The 20,134-nt window shown below is 39.5% G+C and overlaps 1 protein-coding gene across 1 annotated transcript; it reads right to left on the reverse strand.

The window, feature by feature from the left end:
- Positions 1-8,204: 8,204 nt before the first annotated feature.
- On the reverse strand, positions 8,205-8,312 carry LOC150013249 (thymosin beta-4-like). The gene has a single exon (XM_090275234.1). It carries the CDS (start codon positions 8,310-8,312, stop codon positions 8,205-8,207), a length of 108 nt encoding a protein of 35 aa, XP_090131360.1.
- Positions 8,313-20,134: the final 11,822 nt, after the last annotated feature.

Raw genomic sequence — 20,134 nt, forward strand, 5'->3', positions numbered from 1 at the left:
ACAGGACTGGAAACCAGAAGTCAATTATTTTGAACTTCCGAAAAAAATTACACTATAATTCTTATTTTTACAAATAATACATTATATATTCCTATAAAAATTAAAAGAATACAGATTATATAATGAAAACATCCTCTTTTAACCTTTCCTCATGTGATTGTCATTTCACTTTCTTCCTGGGGAAAAAAAACACTTATCTATCAGATCGGTATGTATTCTTTGAGATATTTAATTTTCTGCATACATTTAAATATTCATATAAAAATCACATGTGCAAAAATGGGATCATGCTATATTTATTATTCTGTGATTTTCTTTTTCACTTAGTGTATGATTGGACAACTTTCCATGTTGTGTATCTGGGTGTATCTAAAAATATAGCTGCATAATATTCCATTATATTGATGTATTAGAGTTTGTTTAACCATTCTTCTATCCATGCACACTTATGCTATTTCCAATTTTTTATTATTATAAATAGTACTACAACAAAATTTTTCATTTCACTTTGAATATTTTGGTTGCATTTCTCTAAGATATCTTTAAAAAATGTTTTAAAAAATCTTACTGCTGTTCTATTACAGTTGTCCCATTTTCCCCCATTGCTCTCCCCTGCCCCGCCCACCCCATCTCCTCTCCCACAGTCAATCTCCACCCTGTTGTCCATGTCCATGGGTCATTTATTCTCTAAGATATTTTGAAGAGATATTGGTGGATATCTTTTTCTAAAAAAAAAAATGTTTTATTTATTTATTTTTAGAGAGAGTGGAAGGAAGCGAGAAAGAGAGGAAGAGAAACATCATATGTTTGCCTCTCCCACACCCCAACCAGGGACTTGGCCAACAGGCCAGGCATGTGCCCTGACTGGGAATTGAACCGGCGACCTTTTGGTTCGCAGGCCAGCACTCAGTTCACTGAGCCACACTGACTAGGGCAAATTGCCAGATATCTTAAACATTTAAAGATTGTTTTACAAATCTGATGGGTAAAAAAAAGAAAAATCCATTTCTGGTTTTAAAGACCAATTCACTGATTTCTAGTGTGATTGAGCATTTTTCACATACTTACTGGCTATCTCAGAGAAGGAAAACTCTGACTCCAAAAAAAAAAAAAAAACCTCCGCTGCCTTGCGGCATACCTCTTCAGGGGAAAGGCTAAGGGAGTAAACCCCGACAGAAAATCCGGAGCCGGAGTCCCTAAGGCGGTTTGACATTGTAGTCAACACCGGCAACTCCTGCGGCGCACCTGAAGCCAAGCTGTATTGACTCCGTCTTTCCCTTGGACCCTTCAGCTGCGAAGAGAGGGGGGGTCTGCTGCATGGGCAACAGCAGACCCTCCATATCACCCTGCCCAGGCTCTGTAGCTTCAGCTCCACTGGAGAGGACACTCCAGCGTCATCGCAAGATGTCGATTCAACACGGGAGGAGACAGATACCATGTCACTCCCGAGTCGGACTGCACAGCCATTCTCGGCGGTGCAGATAGACTCTTAAGAAGCTACACCATCGTCTCTCGAGACGGACGGCTGCCGACGACGACTGGCTATCTGTAACTTTTGTATTCTGTAATATTAATCCTTTGCTTTATATGTTATCAATATATTCTTCCTGTTTATCCTTTGTTCTTTAAACTTTGCTTATGGTGTCTTTTATGGTTAGGTTTTTCTGTTTAATGAAGTCAAGTTTGCCAATCTTTTATTTTTTTCACTTTTGGCTCGAGAAAAATCTTCCTTACTACAAGCTCACAAATATATCCTCCTGGTTTTCTTCTGCATAAAAATGTGCAGGTGAGGCAGAAACAGGGTAGCTATTCAGCAGACCCTTCTCCTGAGTGCACATAGCCAGACTTTATACCCCAACCTTCCTGGCAGTTGGATGTGGCCATGCTAGTGAGTTCTGGCTAATGAAATGTGGACAGAAGTGAATTGCCATCTTCTGGGACTTACCTGTCTGATCTTTTATGCTCTTTTTTCTGTTCGGTTGGCTGTAATGGTTGCAACCTACAGGGAGAAATGGGGAGCTATGTATTGTAGATAGTGGAACAACAATTTGGAAGGAGGCTGGATCTGAATCACACCTTGGAGAAGAGCTACTCAATGAGAAACAGTTGTTTTGACTTTTACATGAGTTTTAAGCTACTGAGATTTGGGGACTTCTGTTCTAGCCACTAATTACCTTAACCAATATATATTTACATATGTATGTAATATTTACATCTTTAATATGATTGATAAAATAACTTATTTTTTAAGTATATTTCATTGATTATGTTGTTACAGCAGTTCCAGTTTTTTCCCCTTCACTCCCCTCTGCTCAGTACCCCCTTTCCCTCCAGCAATCCCACCCCCTTTAGTTCATGTCCATGGGTTGTGCATATAAGTTCTTTAGCTTCACCCTTTTCTGTATTATTCTTAACATCCCGTTGTCTATTTTGTACCAACCGATTATGCTTCTTAGTCCCTGCACCATTTCCCCATTTCTCCCCCTTCCCCCTCCAAGCTGATAATCCTCCAAATGATCCCAATACCTATGATTCTGTTCCTATTCTGGTTTGCTTAGTTGGATTTTGTTTTTATTTTTTAGATTCAGCTGTTGATAGTTGTGAGTTTGTTGTCATTTTAGTGTTCATAGTTTTGATCTTCTTTTTCTTAAGTAAGTCCCTTTGACATTTCATATAATAATGGCTTGGTGATGATGAATTCCTTTAGCTTCACCTTGTCTGGGAAACACTTCATTTGCCCTTCCATTCCAAATAATAGCCTTGCTGGATGGAGTAATCTTGGTTGTAGGTTGCTTTTCATCACATTGAATAGTGCTTTCCCGTCCCTTCCTGCCTGCAAAGTGTCCTCTGAGAAACCAGCTCATAGTCCTATAGGCACTCCCTGTAGACAACTCTCCACCTCTCTCTTGCTGTCCCCAGGACTCTGTCTTTATCTTTCACCTTTGGCATCTCAATCATGATGCACCCTGGTGTTGTCCCCTCTGGGTCCAGCTTGCCTAGGACCCTCTGTGCTTCCCGGACCTGTATGTCCATCTCCTTCACAAAATTTGGGAAGTTTTCTCATTTTTTTCAATTCTTGCTTCCTCATTCTGTACTGGTTGATGGTTTTTTTCTTCCTTATGTTCCAAATCATTGATTTCAACCCCAGTTTCCTTCCCTTCACCATTGGTTTTGTGTGGATTTTCCTTCATTTCACTTAGCATAGCCTTCACTTCTTCTCTTATGCATCTGCTGTACTCAAGCATATCTGTCAAGCCTGTGAGCATCTTTATCACCAGTGTTTTGAATTCTGCATCTCTTAGGTTGTGTACCTCCTCATCTGTTAGGTTGGCTATCTCCTCATCGCTTAGTTCTCCCACTGGAACCTTGATCCGTTCTCTCTTTTGGGTCATACTTCTCTGTCTCCTCATTCTGACAGGCTCCTGTGTTTGTTTGCCTCCGCGTCCCAGGTAGAGCTGTCACTCCTGTTACATTGTAAGGGGCGGAGCCTTAGGGATTTGTCAGTACAGGGCGACCTGTTTCACCACATTGTGGCTCTGTATGTGGAGGAGGAGTCAGAGAGGGTACAATGCTGCCTGCCCAGCACTCGTCCCTTTTCCAGGCACCTCTCTCACTTCCACACCGGACTGGCGCCCCTCTAGCTGCTGCCCTGGCCATCTTTTCCAGAGTGGGTGGGTCTGCGGACGTTCTAGGACCGTGGGGGCCCTTTAACTAAGCAGACTCTGCTGAGACCGCCAACTCTTTCCTCTGCCCCAATCGCCACTGGTTTCCACAGTCAGAGCAGTGAGGCTTGATTTTCCCTGGTGCTGGGACTGCTAGCTGCTAGGTCTGGTGAGGAGCTGGGAATGCTTCCCAGGTGTCCCTCCTGACTTTTTAAAACATGTGACTGTGCTTTCTGCTGGCCTGCCGCTGCTGCTGCCACCACACTGAGTCCTCTCTGCCCCGGCTGTGCCCCTTCTGCCTGTCTGAGTGAGTATTTCTTCTTTATATCTTTGTTTGCTGGACTTCCATGCAGTTTGATTTTCTGGAACTTCTGGTTGTTTCTAGTTTTGAGGTAGTTGTATTCCTTCTTAGTTGTGGAGGGAAACACAGCGTGTCTGTCTATGCCTCCATCTTGGCTGGAAGTCCCGGGACTTCTACTCAAAATAACTTATTTTTATGGTTGGTATGAGATAAGGATCTAACTGAATTTTTTTTCTTCTAAATGGACAGCCAATTTTTGAAGATAATTTTTTCCCTCAACCTATATAAAATGTTACTCTTATCATATATTTGTACTATATATAATTGCCAATTTTTGGCCATTTTGAACTCTAAAAATAGCAGTTTAAGTCAATTTAATACTAAATTCCTCATATATATTAACATGTTTATAGACTTTCTATCTTTGCCCACTAATCTATGTTTCTTTACCAGTAGCTTACTGTTTTAATTACTGTGGCTTTATAGTATATTTCATATCAGGTAGTGCAAGATGAACTTTAAAATCAGTCAGTCAAATTCTATAAAAAAAATCCTGCTGGGATTTTGAGTGGAATTATATTATATTTATACTGTATAGATTGAATTTTTGAGGATCAACATTTCTATAAAATGATGTTTTCTCAATTGAGAATGTGAACATAAAGAGGCAAGATAAAATGTGTCCACAAATAATTAAATATGTGTAAGTCTCAGCTCTAGGGAAGACAGTGGTTTAATGGCCACTGCTCAGATCTTTCTAAATTATTGGTATGATGGGTAATTTACTCATTGGGGTGTTTTGAACTTTAGACTGTACCTGGTCTCCTCTGGTTTCTGTAAGGGAAAAAAGGATGCTGTTATATTTTTGCTTATTAATTTTCTGCATCTCTCCCTATGGTGTAAGTTCCACAGAATTAGGACTTGGTCTGCTGTACTCATTTCAGTTTCTCCAGGGCTTAGAACAGAGTCTGACCCATTACAGACCCTTAATAAATATTTGCCAAAAGAAAGAAAGAATGAATATGAGAACTCTAACCCTTGATGATGATGGTGATTTTCATTTAGCACATGATACCTTAGATGTACATCACAGCATAAGAATGCCTATTTCTTTTGGCTCTTGTATGTGCCTAAAGTTGTATCTATTGAGCCATGCTGCATTGTTATAGAGAAATCATGTGTAAAATGGCAGTGATGAGTAAAGCATTCACAAGCATGGCCTTAGAATAAATATTTCAATGAATAAACAAGTTTACTCATCTCAGCATTGTTTGTGGGAACAAAAGATTGGAAAAAACCCAAATGTAAATCAACAGGGAAATAGTTTAAAAAAAACCCCAAAACTATGGCATATTCATGCAATGGCATACCATATAGCTATCAAAAATAAAAATAAAAAAGAAGAATTGATATGGAAAGATTTTCAGGATAAACTGCATTGTGAAGTAAAAAAATAAAAATGCAGAGTAGATTGTATAATATGCAACTTTTTGTTGGAAAAAAGGGAAGGAAATAAAAGTACATATTCATGTTTGCTTCTAGATTCATTAAAAAAACTCTAAAAGGGTTAAAGAAATTAATAAAAGTGATTAATTGTTGGAGTGCTGATGGGGACTATGGTAATTGTGACACTTTTCACTGTATACTTTTATATATTGTTTGATTCTTGAACAATGTGAATATATTGCCATTTAAAAAGTATATAAAATAAGGGGGAAGATGGGCGGAGCAGGGAAGAACAAAGGGAAAAATGGGACAACTGTAATAGAAAAACAAAAAATAAATTAAAAAAATAAAAATTATATAAAATATAAAATGATGAAGGTAACAATTATATTTCATCTAAGAATTAGTCTCTATGCATTAGTTGGTACAACAAAGAAATGAAAATTATTTCAGATTTGTACACACTTAGGGGAATTTGTGACTTTGGTACAGCTGTTAAGTATTTGTAGGAATGACACGTAAGGTAGAAGTGGCAGAGGTAGATCAATCAAATTCCCTAGTTTGTCCCATCTCATTCAGGGAACTTGTCTCAGCCAGGCATTAGAGTTGAAGTGCTTTTGTTCTTCTTTTCAGGCTACAAGGCTCAGGGCACATTAAATAGTTCTGGTGAAATTTCTGTTTTGCCACAAAGTGTTTTAGCCTTGTCCTCTTAGTTCAAGTTAAATCAATTAAATATTTTAAAATAATTCCAGGGCACACTGGTTCCAGAGAACTTGGAAGTGACTTATCCACAGATCACTTAGTCACTAAAATAATTTAATTTATTAACAAATATAAAGTATAGAATTGCAAATAGTGGATATTTTCAGCTGCCATGGCCTGGTTCATTCATCTTCCTCGTTAATATTAACCATCCTTTCCAATGTGATTGTAAGAGTCATTGTCTTTTAAATTTATATTGTGAACATAGTTGATAAAGCTTTTGCTTATGGTAACTTTTAAAAAATAGCTTCATCATTACCTTAAAAAATTCACCATTATCAGAAAATATTATGAACGTTATTGAGAAGTTACATAAATTCAGTCATGATCTTCTAGGGATTTACAAGGAAATATTTAAACTTGAAGTTGCATCATGTAGAGTAAATAATAATTGTGAAAGTTCTCTGAAGTTCAGCATACAAACATATGGTATGGTTATTTTTTGGCATGCATTGTAATATAAAAATAATATGAAAAAAAGGTAGAAATGACATAAAGGAAGAATGGGTAATTCAGGTTGGGGAAGATAGATGAAAATATAATACTTCTAATAAACATAATCAGCTTTCAGTTAGGTAAAAAGGCTCCACAAATGTTCAGGTTATTAACTGATACTCACCAACCACTTGGTAATCATGCATCTAATGAAAGTGGGTACTAATGGCTCAAGGAACTGCAAGTCAAATTATGAGGTTTTATTAAAATTTTTCTCCACCTGTCTTTAATTATTTAGATCCAATCTAATTTTCCTTCAAAATTAAAGTCTGGGGCTCAGTCTAATTTATGTGACTGAACATTTAAAAATAGATGTCCTCTCTACCTGTATGTAAATCACCGAGACAGAGTATGGTATGTTTTCATAGCACTGTTGCTGAAGCACATTTTTCTAAACTTATTACAATAACATGCAATGGAAAGAGCATAATGGCATCTTTGTCCCTGAACACTGAAATTTAGAGGGCCACCAAATTCCCTTTCACTTTTACCTAAACTCCTTGATATCTGGACATAGAAAAAGCCAAGAACCATGGTCAAACTCTAAGAGAATAAAGCATTCAGGGTTGAAGTGACAGTATGTATTTAGCTTCTTGAATCATTACCACAGAACTGCCCCTAAACCTGGAGTCTCAGGGGCTGTTCAAGAAATAACCCCCTTATGGGATCTGGGTATGTGGGACTTACTTAAGTTTGATGTGCAGCCCCTGGAAATTACTCATCATTGCTTAGGAGCCAGGTCCAGCTACTTGTAAAAGGAAGCGTGGTGAATGGCTTACTGCCTTTCCTGGTTGGGGTCCCTGGGACTTACAGCCACCCTCAGGCCTGACCACTATCTAGCCTTCTTCCCTCTCCTCCATTTTCTGTTATTCCCTTTCTCTATAGTTCTGATCCTCTTTCCCCCTCTCTCATTGTTTTCCTATACAAAACTTACCTCTCCTTTAAGGCCCCAGTTGTATTTCATCTTACTGTGAGAAAAAAACGCACATTTTGATAGAACCAGCACTTATGAATTAATAACTTATCAGTGGGAATGACCCAGGTTAAAGCAGTTATGAGTATTCCAGGTAGAGGGAATTTTTCCTCAAGGGGTAGGTATTGTCCCATTTGAATGGACAATATACACATTTTAATTCCTGAATATCTACCCTGCTACAGCACACAGTTCTTCTTTCTTTTTTAAGGTTTTAAAACTTTTTATTTGTATATTAAAAATTGCACATTCCAATAATTAAAATCATTTTAACAAAGAAATGCACTCTGATTAAGCTGCATTTTACGGCCTGCAGGACACCTTGGACCAACTTGGTTTTTACTCTAGATTCCACTGTCGTCCCACCCAGCTTCTTCCTTCACCAACATGCGAGTTCTTTTCCTTCCCTGCCAGCTGGAGAGGCAGATGGGAGAGGCAGGTGGGGCCTTGTCAGAAGTTCTTTGATGTGAGAATGGGCAGCACAGTCATTTAAATTGATGCAACCTCTGCATCCTAGGAATTTAAACCACTAATGTATAGTGCATAGTGGCAGTGTGCGCCCTCGTTATGATTCACCATCTTGCTTCTCCTGTCCAGTCGTTTCTTTTGATGGCAGTGGATTTTTTTCTTGCGTTTCTGCCTTCAGTTTTGACTTACCAAATTTCTCAGACATGGTTGTAGAGGAAGTGGAGTGAGGTGCGCAGAAGAGAGGAGTCCGATCTGCTCAGTTACTGCCAGTGAGTCAGCTATTTCTTAATTGTTTCAGAAGAGGCATTGACCAAATGAGTAATTTGAAAATATTTGGCGCTAGAATGCACGATACATTTTTTTTTCTCCCAAAAGCTTATTTTACTCATTACATTTGGTTTGAACTTGTATTAAAATAACTACTTCTCTAGAATAAATACCAAACTGCTTCAAAGGAGAGGCAATCTAGAAATAGCAATAGTTGGGACATGGGCAGAAGCCAAAGGGAAATGAAAATGTTCAGAATCAGAAGACTAAACATTTTAGTCAATTTTTTATTTACATCTTGCTATATTCCTGAAATGATGTTGAGGTGGAACAATAACTGTGGCTCATGTTGGGAGCATTATGCCTTTGGTGGCCCAAATGTAAGATTCCATCCAGCTCTTCCCAGGGCAGCATTTTGCTTGCTGATAATAACAATAATATTCATTCCTGGATGGCCCACAGTTGTCAAGTACTCCATTAAATACTTAACATGGCTTATCTCATTTAATCCTCAAATTACTTGTCGTCGTTTTATAGATGAGGCTCAGAGAGATAAATTACCTTGCCCAAAGTGACACAGCTAGTACATGGGAGAAGCATCACTTAGAACGTATTTGTGTGGCTCTGATTGATGCCTGTGTTCCTATTACCTTCACCTTACCGCCCCTGCTTTTGTTGAAGATAAGCTATGCAGCTATGGCTTTCTAGAAGAAAACATCTGGGCATTTTTAAAAAGGATCTCAGAGACTGAAGCACTGTCTACACTGAGTGAAGGGACCAGGCTCCTGTCAAATTATGCCATCTGAGAAAGGGGTTGTATTTGTCTTACCAGGACAGTTTTGAGAAAACAGTGGAACCCCAAACTTTTTTAAAAATTTATTCATTCGTTTGTTTGTTTGTTTATTTATTTATTTATTTTTAGAGAGAAGGGAAAGGAGAAAGAGAGGCAGAGAAACATCACTGTGTGGTTGCGCCCCCAACTAGGGACCTGACGTGCAACCTAGTCAGGTGCCCTGACTGGGAATCGAACCAGCGACACTTGGCTCGCAGGTTGATGCTCAATCCACTGAGCCACAGCAGCCAGAGGGAACCCCAAACTTTTGATGATTGCCCAGATACACTCGTTCCAGATAACTGTAAAGTCTAGAGATACTTTTACATATCTACATGATCTTGGCTTGACCAAAGGACCTGGCTGTAGAACGCCTTAGCCAGGTTTTCACCTTCATGTTTGCCATTGCATTGCTTGCCTTGTATTATCCTCTGCCAAGTGACCTCTCTCAAACACAAGTCTTCAACCAGCCATGTGCCATGCCTCAGCCCTGGGATGGGAAATACCACTCAATGGGTCTTACTGAGTAGGCTCAGCTATCCAGGTGTGTGTGAACCATCTTGTCATTTTCCTCCCAGTTCAACATTCTGCACTGAGCTGCTACTTAGCCTCTCCAAAGACAGCTACTGAGAACTCAGTGGCATTTGACCCTATCTGTGACCTTTGGTGCAATATCAACCTAAGTGTACCCTCTCAGAAGAAAGTTCCTCAGTGAAAGTTCTTTACCTACACCTCTTTTTTCCATTCTGCTGCCCACCGTCCTCCATCCTCCTGTGTCTTAATAAGTCAGAGTCAAAAATGAGTAAATATTAAGTTTTAGCTCTTAGCAACAAATATCAATGCTTTTTATAGTGGTGAAGTTTTTGGTAGTTATTCAAAACTGTTAGAGTCAATTATATGTGGTTTTGTTTTTTAGTGGTGGAGAAAAAACCCAAACCTACAGTAGCATGAATCTTCCTAAGCACATGATCCCCCATCTTGTGGAAATTACTGTGCAGATACAGTGCACAATATCTAAATCATGTCAGTGCAAATCACTACTTTGTGAAGAAGTAGGGACTTAATGCTTGTGTTATTTTAAAATTGTTTTTAGCTGGAGACTGGCATACCTAATTGCTTTTTAAATATACTTGTTAAAGCATCAAGCATATTGTTGATGGTATTCAAGTGTCTTTGGGTGGATGCTGTCATTAAAAAACAAGGTTGGCATTTTCCTCTCTAACCTCGAGCTTGATGGTTTTAATATCTAGGCTATTAAATTTACAGCAGGAAGAACTCTGGCAGGTAAATCTTTTACCAAAGCAATTTAAGTAAACAACAGAAATAAAGAAAAGGGTAAGGCATTTAGCTTTCAGATAACATATCCTCCAAGGACTGTCCTCTGTTTTTGTGGCACTGCACAGACTTGTTTGCAGCTGAAGATGCTATATATGAGGTTGACTTTTTGTGGAATCAGCTTCTGAATTCAACCCTGAAGCAAATGCTTTGACTTCAAGTGTAGTGTTGATGAATTACTGAACACATTTCAATCGGAAGTAAAAATCCTGAATTTTCTTTTATTATTTCTTTTTTTGGAGGTCAACAATAACCCTCTGGGGGAAAACAGAAAAAAAAAAAAAAAACTGACTTAGTTTGCTTCATTTAAAAATATTGCTTTGAGCCCTGGCCAGGTGGCTCAGTTGGGTGGAGTGTTGCTGTGTAGACCAAAAGGTTCTGGGTTCGGGGTGCCCATGGAGGCAACTGATCGATGTTTCTCTCTCTCTGTTCCTCTCTCTCTAAAATCAATAAAAATAAATCCTTGGATGAGGATTAAATATATATTTTGCTTTGGTCTTCTCCACACCCTCAAAGTCCAAGGCCCTGTAAACAGTCTTCCTTCTTTCAGTAAACATTAATGGGCCTTCTACTACATTCCAGGTAGTGTTCTCTGCACTAGGAAGTGTGATCATACTCCAAAAAGACACATCCCTGGGAGCATCTCTGTACCAGTTTTATGATAACTTACCTGGGAAAATTTTAGCTGAGACTAAAATGTCTTAGGAAAGTTGTGAAAAGTAAAGGCACGGAGTTTTTCCTTCTTCTTTGATACTGTGTTTCTATTTGGATTCTATTTGAAAATGCTTTCTCATCTCTTTCTGGTGAGCTATATAATAAAGGAGCCAGGCTGTTTTTGGAGAACCTTCTTGCTTCTTGTTGTTGAAAGAAAGTGTTATATGAAATAAAAGCACTAATCGAGGCTGGAATTATTGGTGACAAACACAGTGCTGTTTGTGATAGAGAAAATATTCCATTTTCCCCCTCTGGTATGATGGACATTTATCAGAGCGTTTATTAAATAATTTGGTTTTCCAATACATTATCAGGAATTAGCAAGATTGGTTATGGACTTAATTACGCTTTTGTAAGAAATGTTTTTAGTCTGCTCTCAAAAATTTTGAAGTGGATCTTTATTATAGTTACCAAATTATATGAAAGTGCATTGCCCTCATCACATAAAGGTCACAGGTGGAACATAGCAGGGCTGAAATGAAGGGTAATGGAGAAATCCAGTACTTGTGTTTGCTACTTAAATGTCATGCCTGGGTAAATGGATTTCTCTACTTCCTAGGACTCGGCTCGTACTACATTAGCCTGGCAGCAATTAGAGAGGAGAGGTTGCTCTGCAAATTGGCTTGGTGAATCATGCAGTTCATCTTTTTATTGTGCAAAACAGAAAAAAAAAAAAAAGGCTCCTAACCAACCCACTTCAACTTTTAGTCAAAAAATTACTTGCCGTCCCATCAGCTGAAATCACCTATGAAATGTTTTATTTGAATTAACTACAGGGAAGAGGTATTTGTATCAATAAGCTGATCACAATTACAGGGGCACAATCTTACTGTGGAAACAATAGGCTGAATTATTATTGAGGTGTCCTTGCCAAATTGATTCATGCTCTTAGGAGAATTAATCTACATTTCAAATATAATTGGACTCTTATTAACTAAATCAGAAATGTACCACTTAATGACTGTGATGATCAAAAGAGATAGATTTTTCTCCCAATGGCACATGACTGATTTTGAATATTTTGTAATCTTTGAATTTGACTCACATTATTGATCAATCCATCTGCTTTGTATTTAACCGCCCATGTAACATTTCAGGGTGTTAGATGAAAGTTTGTTACTCTTACTTTTTAAAAAAGTGTAAATTAACAGAATGAATGTGAGGTACAGGAGAATTTTACTAATTTCCACTTTGTCCATTAGGATCCTCAATGATTTAAAAAAGTGAATGAATGACACTTCTAAATGAAGTGTATAGTGAACTTTAGGTAGTGCAAACCATGAAAGCAGATGCTTTTAAGCTGTGCCATAATGCAGCTGCTTTCACTGGGAAAACCTGAGATTCAGGCAGCCTGTGCTGGGAAATAGGGTGTTATAGGCTGAAGACTGTGGCCTGTTTGAAGAGAAACTTAACTCACAGCTCCAGATCAGGCAAATATTGTTTGGTGTCTCAAAAGACAAAGATTTCTTATGTAGTAGGAGTCCAAATTTCTGAATAATAATAATAATAATAATAAAAAAACTTAGCAGAGAAGAACAAAAAGTCTGTTGAAATCACTTTTTTTTCCCCAATAAATTCTAATTCTTCTCATTAGCTAAACCAAAACCATAAAATTTTAAAAACTTTAAAAAAAGGATTGGATCTTTAAAGAGGAAACTTCTCTCTTTTAGATGAATGTTAATATACAATGGAAGATTAGGTGATATCTGCAGATAATGTCAGACCTTATTTGGGGTAGTGGTTTGAATTCTAGGCTCCCATTTCAGAATAAGCCTTTTAACCTTCCTAAAAGAATAAATAGAACTTCACTGGAGAGGCTTCTCCTTTTGTGTTTCCCCCCTGACTTCCCCTCCTGCCTCCGAACAGCTGGTTTATGCCTACAGAGAGAGAAGAAGGGGCAGCTGGCTTTTGCTTTGATTTGAGCTCCATTCCCCTTACTCAGTTTGTCTCTCATTATCAGGGCCACATATGTTATTAATACTCAAATAAAGCTTGCTACCTCTTGCAAGCTAAGAGGGTTTAGCTGAAGTGGACATTGTGCATTTGGTGCATATGGGACCGCCTGAGAGACAGCATCCTATTGCTTAGTCCTGCATTCCTACCCAGATGGGCCTCATTAGAAAACTGAAGGAATAGTATTCAGGACAAGGAAGAAGAAAGGAGGAGGGAAGGACTCCCAAACGCAGTGCTTTATGGGGACTTCGGGCTCTTGGGCAACTTGGTCCCTGGTGGAAAGAAGGCCACCTAGATGATTTTTATATGGCAGGCCTGCTACTTGCTGGTTAGACCCAAACATTGGCTTCCAGGCTTTCTTTTGTTTTCAAGGGTTGTTTATATCTTTTGAACTGAGTTCCTACTTACAACCTCTCAGTCTCCATTCCCCAAATGCAAAGATGAGAAGGTTGACTCAATGGATGCCCTTCTCAGGTCCATTCCAGTGCTAACATTAAATTAATCTTGCAAAAGTCTCCCACCAATTTATCAAACATATGCCAGACAACACAAGGTGTGGATAATTAGGAATAAACAGAAAGTCCCAGATCCTTGTATAACAGAATAGCACATTTTTTCTTTAACATTCTCTTTTTAAGCCTGTGTACGCAGAAGTTCAAATTTTATTTGCATCCAATTCAGGCCTGCCCAATGACTGGGTTAGCTTTCATTAAACATTTCAGACTTAAGAATCCCCCAGGGCAAGGATTTACTGAGCACGTTCATAAATAGAACTGGTTTCCTATGTTAAGAAATGAGTGCTCATTCTCACATCTTTGCTCAAAAGTTTTGTTTGCTGAAACGGGTGGGGGTTGGCAGGCTGGGTGGTGATATGAGAAGTTTCACAGGAAAATGTGCAAAAATATGAAACAAAGATTTCTATGCTCTTCATCTTTTAAGAGAGACAACAGCTAACTTCTGCTTGTTTTATAGATTCCTTCCTTTTTTCCAGGGGGAAAAAAATCTCTGGCAGCAAATGCTTGATGCACCTTGGTGCAGATCATTGACAAAAAGAACACTATGATGTTTGCCTTCAGAATTAACTCCCCTCTCCTCAAAGGTTTATATTATTTTGTATTTCTCCTGGTTAATTAAAAAATTAGGATAGTTATTAAAATTATTGTCCAGCTCCTCTTCTCATCATAGTCATCCCATCAGGAGGGAGCTAGGTGGTGGGGAGGGCCCTTGATTAGACAGTACAGCTGACAATTGTGCTCAAAACCTTCCCTGGGCAAACTGAAAAGACGTCTTGACTGGTGCAAGCTGTAAACCTTCCCCGAGACCATAAGCATAGTGCACTGGGAAACTGACGCTCAGCTTGGGTTCTCGCTGCTCCCAGCAGGCAGGGACACTGTAAATGTTCTGTGGGCTTGGAAACTCATGCCCCGGGGAAATCACTGGGATCGTGCCACGAAATCTCTGGTTCTTGAAGACAAAACAACGTCTTAAGTCGTCCAGTTAGAGCGTTTCTATTTTCCTGCCTTTTCTGAGCCTTCACCACGCCTGCTCTGCCCAGCACGGGGGCAGACCGGGGGACTGACACTTTCCACCGTGATATTTACCTACGGCAGCCTAGAAAGAGAAGTACCCAGGGACCGCATTCACGATGGGGACCTTTGTGCCATTAAAAAAAAAAAAAAATTCTTCTGATGTTACGGACAGTGGGGGGTGGGGAGATGGGCGAGGGTGTGAAGGAGGGAGAACTGTCCTTTATCCGCTGGGCGCACGCCCCGCTGCGGGGTGCACCGTGCTCATGAGGCCGACCTCCTCTCTCTTATCAGGCAGGACACCCTGACACTTACCCAACTCTTTTCATAGGTTAAAAAGGAAAAAAGCTTTTATATGTGTACTGAATGAAGACGAAGGTGGGGTTAGGTTTACCTATCCAGGAGGAAGAGGAAAGAGGGCTTGTTAGAAAGTATGACAGCCTGAGATTTATGGATAAATGGTCTTAATGTGCCTTTTTGGAAAGTGGAGTCATAGCCCTCCTACCCTTTTGTTCCGTTGCCACTTTTAATTTTGATTTTTTTGTGTGTGTGATTTTAGAAGAGAGACATATTCCTTTATTAAAAACAACAACAACATCAGCATAAAATATAAGTAAATAAATTACATGGCACATTACATTTAATTAAAAATCAGATAACATTGTAAAAGTTTTATGGTGTTAGCACTTGCAGGACTTTAACTTAATATTTAACCTAACAAAATGCTGAAATACTTTTTGATAGGATGATTTTAATTTTGAAAAATCTGTCTTTCCATTTGGTAGAAAATTCCTCAGTGTTTATGAATAAACTTAATGCTAAGGAAGGAGAATTCTGGTGAGTTTTAAATAGTATTACACCATTCTGTCATATGCTTGGAACTAATTAAATTTATATTGTACATACGTGATTGTGTATATATATGTGTGTGTGTGTCTGCATCCATCTATATGAATCAATAAAATCTTAGAATTCTAGAACATTAGGGCTAACAGTTGCCTTTGCATCAGATGAGCAGCCCAACTCATTTGACAGCTAGGCTGATCTCACAAAGCAGTTCTTCATCTTCTTTGGGAGAAGTACAGTAGTGCATTTTTGTTTCCTCGGTAGGGAAGTGTTTTCTAAGAATTATTTCATGCCAAATCAGGTGTTTTTTTTCCAAAACATTCTGATGACATGCTGGCAGCATAAAGTGTTTAGACAACTTCAATACATGCTTTTTAAACATTTAGAACTAATTTTAACCTCTACATATCTGTTTTCCAACACACACGCACACTCATACAGCCCTGGGTTCAGAATTTGCTTACGGGCTGTGTGAACCAAACAAAAGCATGAGTTCTCTTGCTTAAGGGTCCTGTTCTTTCCTTGTATCCAAAGACAGGAGACGATGGAGTTGGGTGGGCTTCAGGCTCTTTCCAAAGGTCTATGAGGCATTTTAGAATGCACAGGTTTGTGATAATGTTCTTGGGAAGAGGCTGGTTAATGAGGACAAGTTCACAACAAGTAGACTTTCTGAAAAGGTTTCTCATTTCCCTGCAATTGCTGAGCAAACACCAGTGTCCATTTCTGCTTCAGGCTCTGGGGACCACGAAGGGCTCTTTTTGGGAAGGGAATCTTTAGTGCACACACTCATCACATTTTTCCAGGTGTTATAAAGATATGATGAGACTGCAGTTCACACACATATGTTAGGGATAATGGTGAGCACTCAAAATTCCTCAATAGGATTAAATTTTAAAGATACCATTCCACTCCTGTTCTTTACCATTTTATCGTCGGCAGCCGTCTGTCTCGAGAGACGATGGTGTAGCTTCTTAAGAGTCTATCTGCACCGCCGAGAATGGCTGTGCAGTCCGACCCGGGAGTGACACGGTATCTGTCTCCTCCCGTGTTGAATCGACATCTTGCGATGACGCTGGAGTGTCCTCTCCAGTGAAGCTGAAGCTACAGAGCCTGGGCAGGGTGATATGGAGGGTCTGCTGTTGCCCATGCAGCAGACCCCCCCTCTCTTCGCAGCTGAAGGATCCAAGGGAAAGACGGAGTCAATACAGCTTGGCTTCAGGTGCGCCGCAGGAGTTGCCGGTGTTGACTACAACGTCAAACTGCCTTAGGGACTCCGGCTCCGGATTTTCTGTCGGGGTTTACTCCCTTAGCCTTTCCCCTGAAGAGGTATGCCGCAAGGCAGCGGAGGTTTTTTGGAATCAGAATTTTCCTTCTCTGATGTGCCCTGACTGGAAGATCGAACCAGCGACACTTAGCTCGCAGGCCGACGCTCAATCCACTGAGCCAAACCAGCCAGGGTTTTTACCATTTTATACTGGTGGATAAAGCTGTGATGTTGTCAAACACCCTTTACCCCCTTTCCTGTACAACTTCTGTAACTGACTGTCAACATTAGTAGGAATTACAGTGCCACCATCACCATCTATTGATTATTTTTTGTTCCAGACACAGTGATAAGTACTTCACATGCCTTATTTTATTTAGTATTTACAATAATCCTACAAGATAGGTATTTTTGTTTACAAATGAGAAAAACTGAGGTTCAGAGAGGTGAAATAAGTTGCTTAAGATGACACTATAATAAGGATGAGATTTGGGAGTCAAATATGTTTCTGAGTGCAAAAACTGAGTTCTCAGTCTTTATTAAATGCCTTGAATATAGAGAATTTTTTAGCTTTCATTTTCCTGGTCATATTAGAGCAATAGCTTTTAGTTCTCAACTCTGTTCTAACACAGTTTCTTCTTATCTTGATATAGCTCTAACATGTGTAGAAAAACAATTTCTTTCCATAATAACAAAAGACATTTGTTTAGTAGTCAGTTTTTAAAGCCCTGCTTTCATTTGTTCTCACTAATTCTGATGTCCATCCTGTGAAGCTGTATGTGGAAAAGATGATCTCTACACCACCAGCATCAGATGTAGAATTCCCTGGGGAGCTAGTATAAAGCACAGAGTTCTGGATCACCCATGGACTGCAATAAGAATCTGGGCAGGGATGGCAGGGCAGAAAAAAAAAAAAAAAGAATCTGGGCAGTTGGATGGGACTGGGGAAATTGCCTTTTGATAAACTCTCAAATGACTAGAAGGAAAAAACATGAATTTTGGAATCAAAATTTATTTCTATCCCAGTCTTAGCTCCTTGTAATATTATGGTCTAAGGCAAGCTGTTTATAGAGCTGAAGTGAAGATTAAATTAGATAGTGTATGTGTGAAAACAGTAATGTTAAAGAGTACTAAAGTGATGAAAGCTAACGCTTTGAGCACTAACTTACCTAGCCAGACCCTATGCTAAGCACTTTGCATGTAGGATACTAATTCATCTATGCTTGATGGCAACCACATAAGGGAGGACTGTGATTATTCCTAATTTAAAGCAGAGGAGGCTGAAGCACAAAGTTCAAGCCAAGCCAGGACTTGGTATCAGGGAGTCTGGCTCCAGGTCTGAGCTCTTCAACTCTGTACCCAGCTGTCCCTCATAGAAGGTATTTCTGACTGTTATTTCCCTTTGGACCACATTATAAAGACAACAGCAACAAAAACTGATAAAAATGCCAGGTGCAAAACAGTGAGAGCTTTTTGCTTTTGACCCAGAACATGTAAGCCCTATATGGTACATTTCTCTTTAAGATTATTCATTCAGTCCAAAATCAGATGTGTGTATTTGATAAGATCTAGAGATCTCTTTGGATTATCTATTTGATGGCTTGCTTTGTACAGGTCTACTCAGAATCTGGCTTGTGGACTTGCAGCATCAGCATCACCTGGACAATTGCTAGAAAGGCAAATTCTTGGGTTCCCCCCACAGACCAGTATACCAGAATCTCTGGGCAGGGGCCCCGGGATCTGTTTCGACAAGCTGTGCAGGTGACACTGCTGCATCCTAAGAATGAGAACTGCTGGTTTAGAGCACAGAGTGAGAGTGAGAATTTTTTTATGGTACATATATAAAAGCAGTAAAAATATGTTTACATGCCTTTAATCCCTCGTGATTTAGCTAGAATTATGGTTGATCTTCCTGGGAGACAGGGTATTCACTGAGGGAACAGAGGGTGCCTGCTAGTGTTGGACATACAAATAGAAATCAGACATAGTTCTGGTGCCAATGAGGTTGCAGACTAGTAATAAGGAGAAATGGGTCCATCAGACTAGAACCCAGTGCAGGTAGAGCTAGGATGCAGCATGCACAAAGCACTGTCACTGAAGCTGAGGTCAGGCAGGGGAAGTTGTCACCAAGGTGAAATCTGAATGGTGACTTGAAGGGTAAAGAGACTTACCCTAAGCTTACTGAAAAATTGAGACTAACTTCATTTAAGAGTAGAATAACAACAGTTATGAGGACTTTGCCTTCCAAATACAATTTGTTCAGGAAACTACTTACTAATGGCTACATATAGCACTATACAGTGTGCACACAATCTAGGTGCAGGTAGATTTTCAGAGCATAGAGAAGTACCTAACCTATTCCAAATGGTTGGGTTAGGTCAGATCAGGGAAGACTTCTTGGAGGAGGAAGCCAGATACCCAGCGCTAAATCTGAAAAGATGGATATAAATTACACACATTGAGGGTTTCCCAGACAGAAAGGGAAGCTGAGTCCAGGAACACTGTGTAAAGGGTAGTGCTTCCAAATGTTTAGCAAATGATGCCTTGAGAAAAACGTAAAATTTGCAAGGCACTCTGGGGTAATGCAATATGTTGGTGGCATACAGGTTGGTGTTCTCTGGATTAGGGAGTGTGAGTTGTTCACAATAACTAGCATGTTCAGGAAGAGGCTGAGAGTGGAGTTTTGGTGACCTGAGAGTGAGAGAATTGGCAGATGTCATCTCCTAGGAATTATTTTAATGTATAAAATGAGATCAACCTCCATTTCAAAGGAAATTAAATATTGCTTACAAAATGTTGGGAGATAGCTGGCCTCTCCTCTAGGAGGTAAGGTGCCAGCAGAACCTTGCTGTTGTCCCTTTGGGTGTGTCAGGGAATGAGGTTTTCCCCCTCTTTGGTCCAAAGGGGAGGCTGTGTGCTATTGCACTCAGAAGGTCAGCATCCAATGGAGTGAGAACCGGAAATCAGTGTTTTCATGAATGCAGATGGCTCCACTATTCATTTTCCTCTGTGTGGGATGAGAAATGCCAAATCTTGCTCCTCTGAAAACAGCTTTGCTTGAACTCATTTGTGCTTTAATCTTAAGAGTCACACATTCTGGAAAGCATAATTGGCACAGTTTAAATATAAATCTCATCTAAAAGTTATTTCACAAGACCAATGGATCTTAAGTATTTCAGTTCATTTCCCTCTATGTCTCTTTTATTAGAATTAGACCTTCCAGCCAGGTTATTTAGGGGCATTTCATCTGCCCAAAAAATAAAACCAAGGTCTTGGCCACTGAACAATTT

This window comes from Furipterus horrens, unplaced genomic scaffold, assembly GCF_987537825.1.
Source record: "Furipterus horrens unplaced genomic scaffold, mFurHor1.1.pri manual_scaffold_4, whole genome shotgun sequence".
In the NCBI taxonomy this organism is placed as follows: Eukaryota; Metazoa; Chordata; class Mammalia; order Chiroptera; family Furipteridae; genus Furipterus; species Furipterus horrens.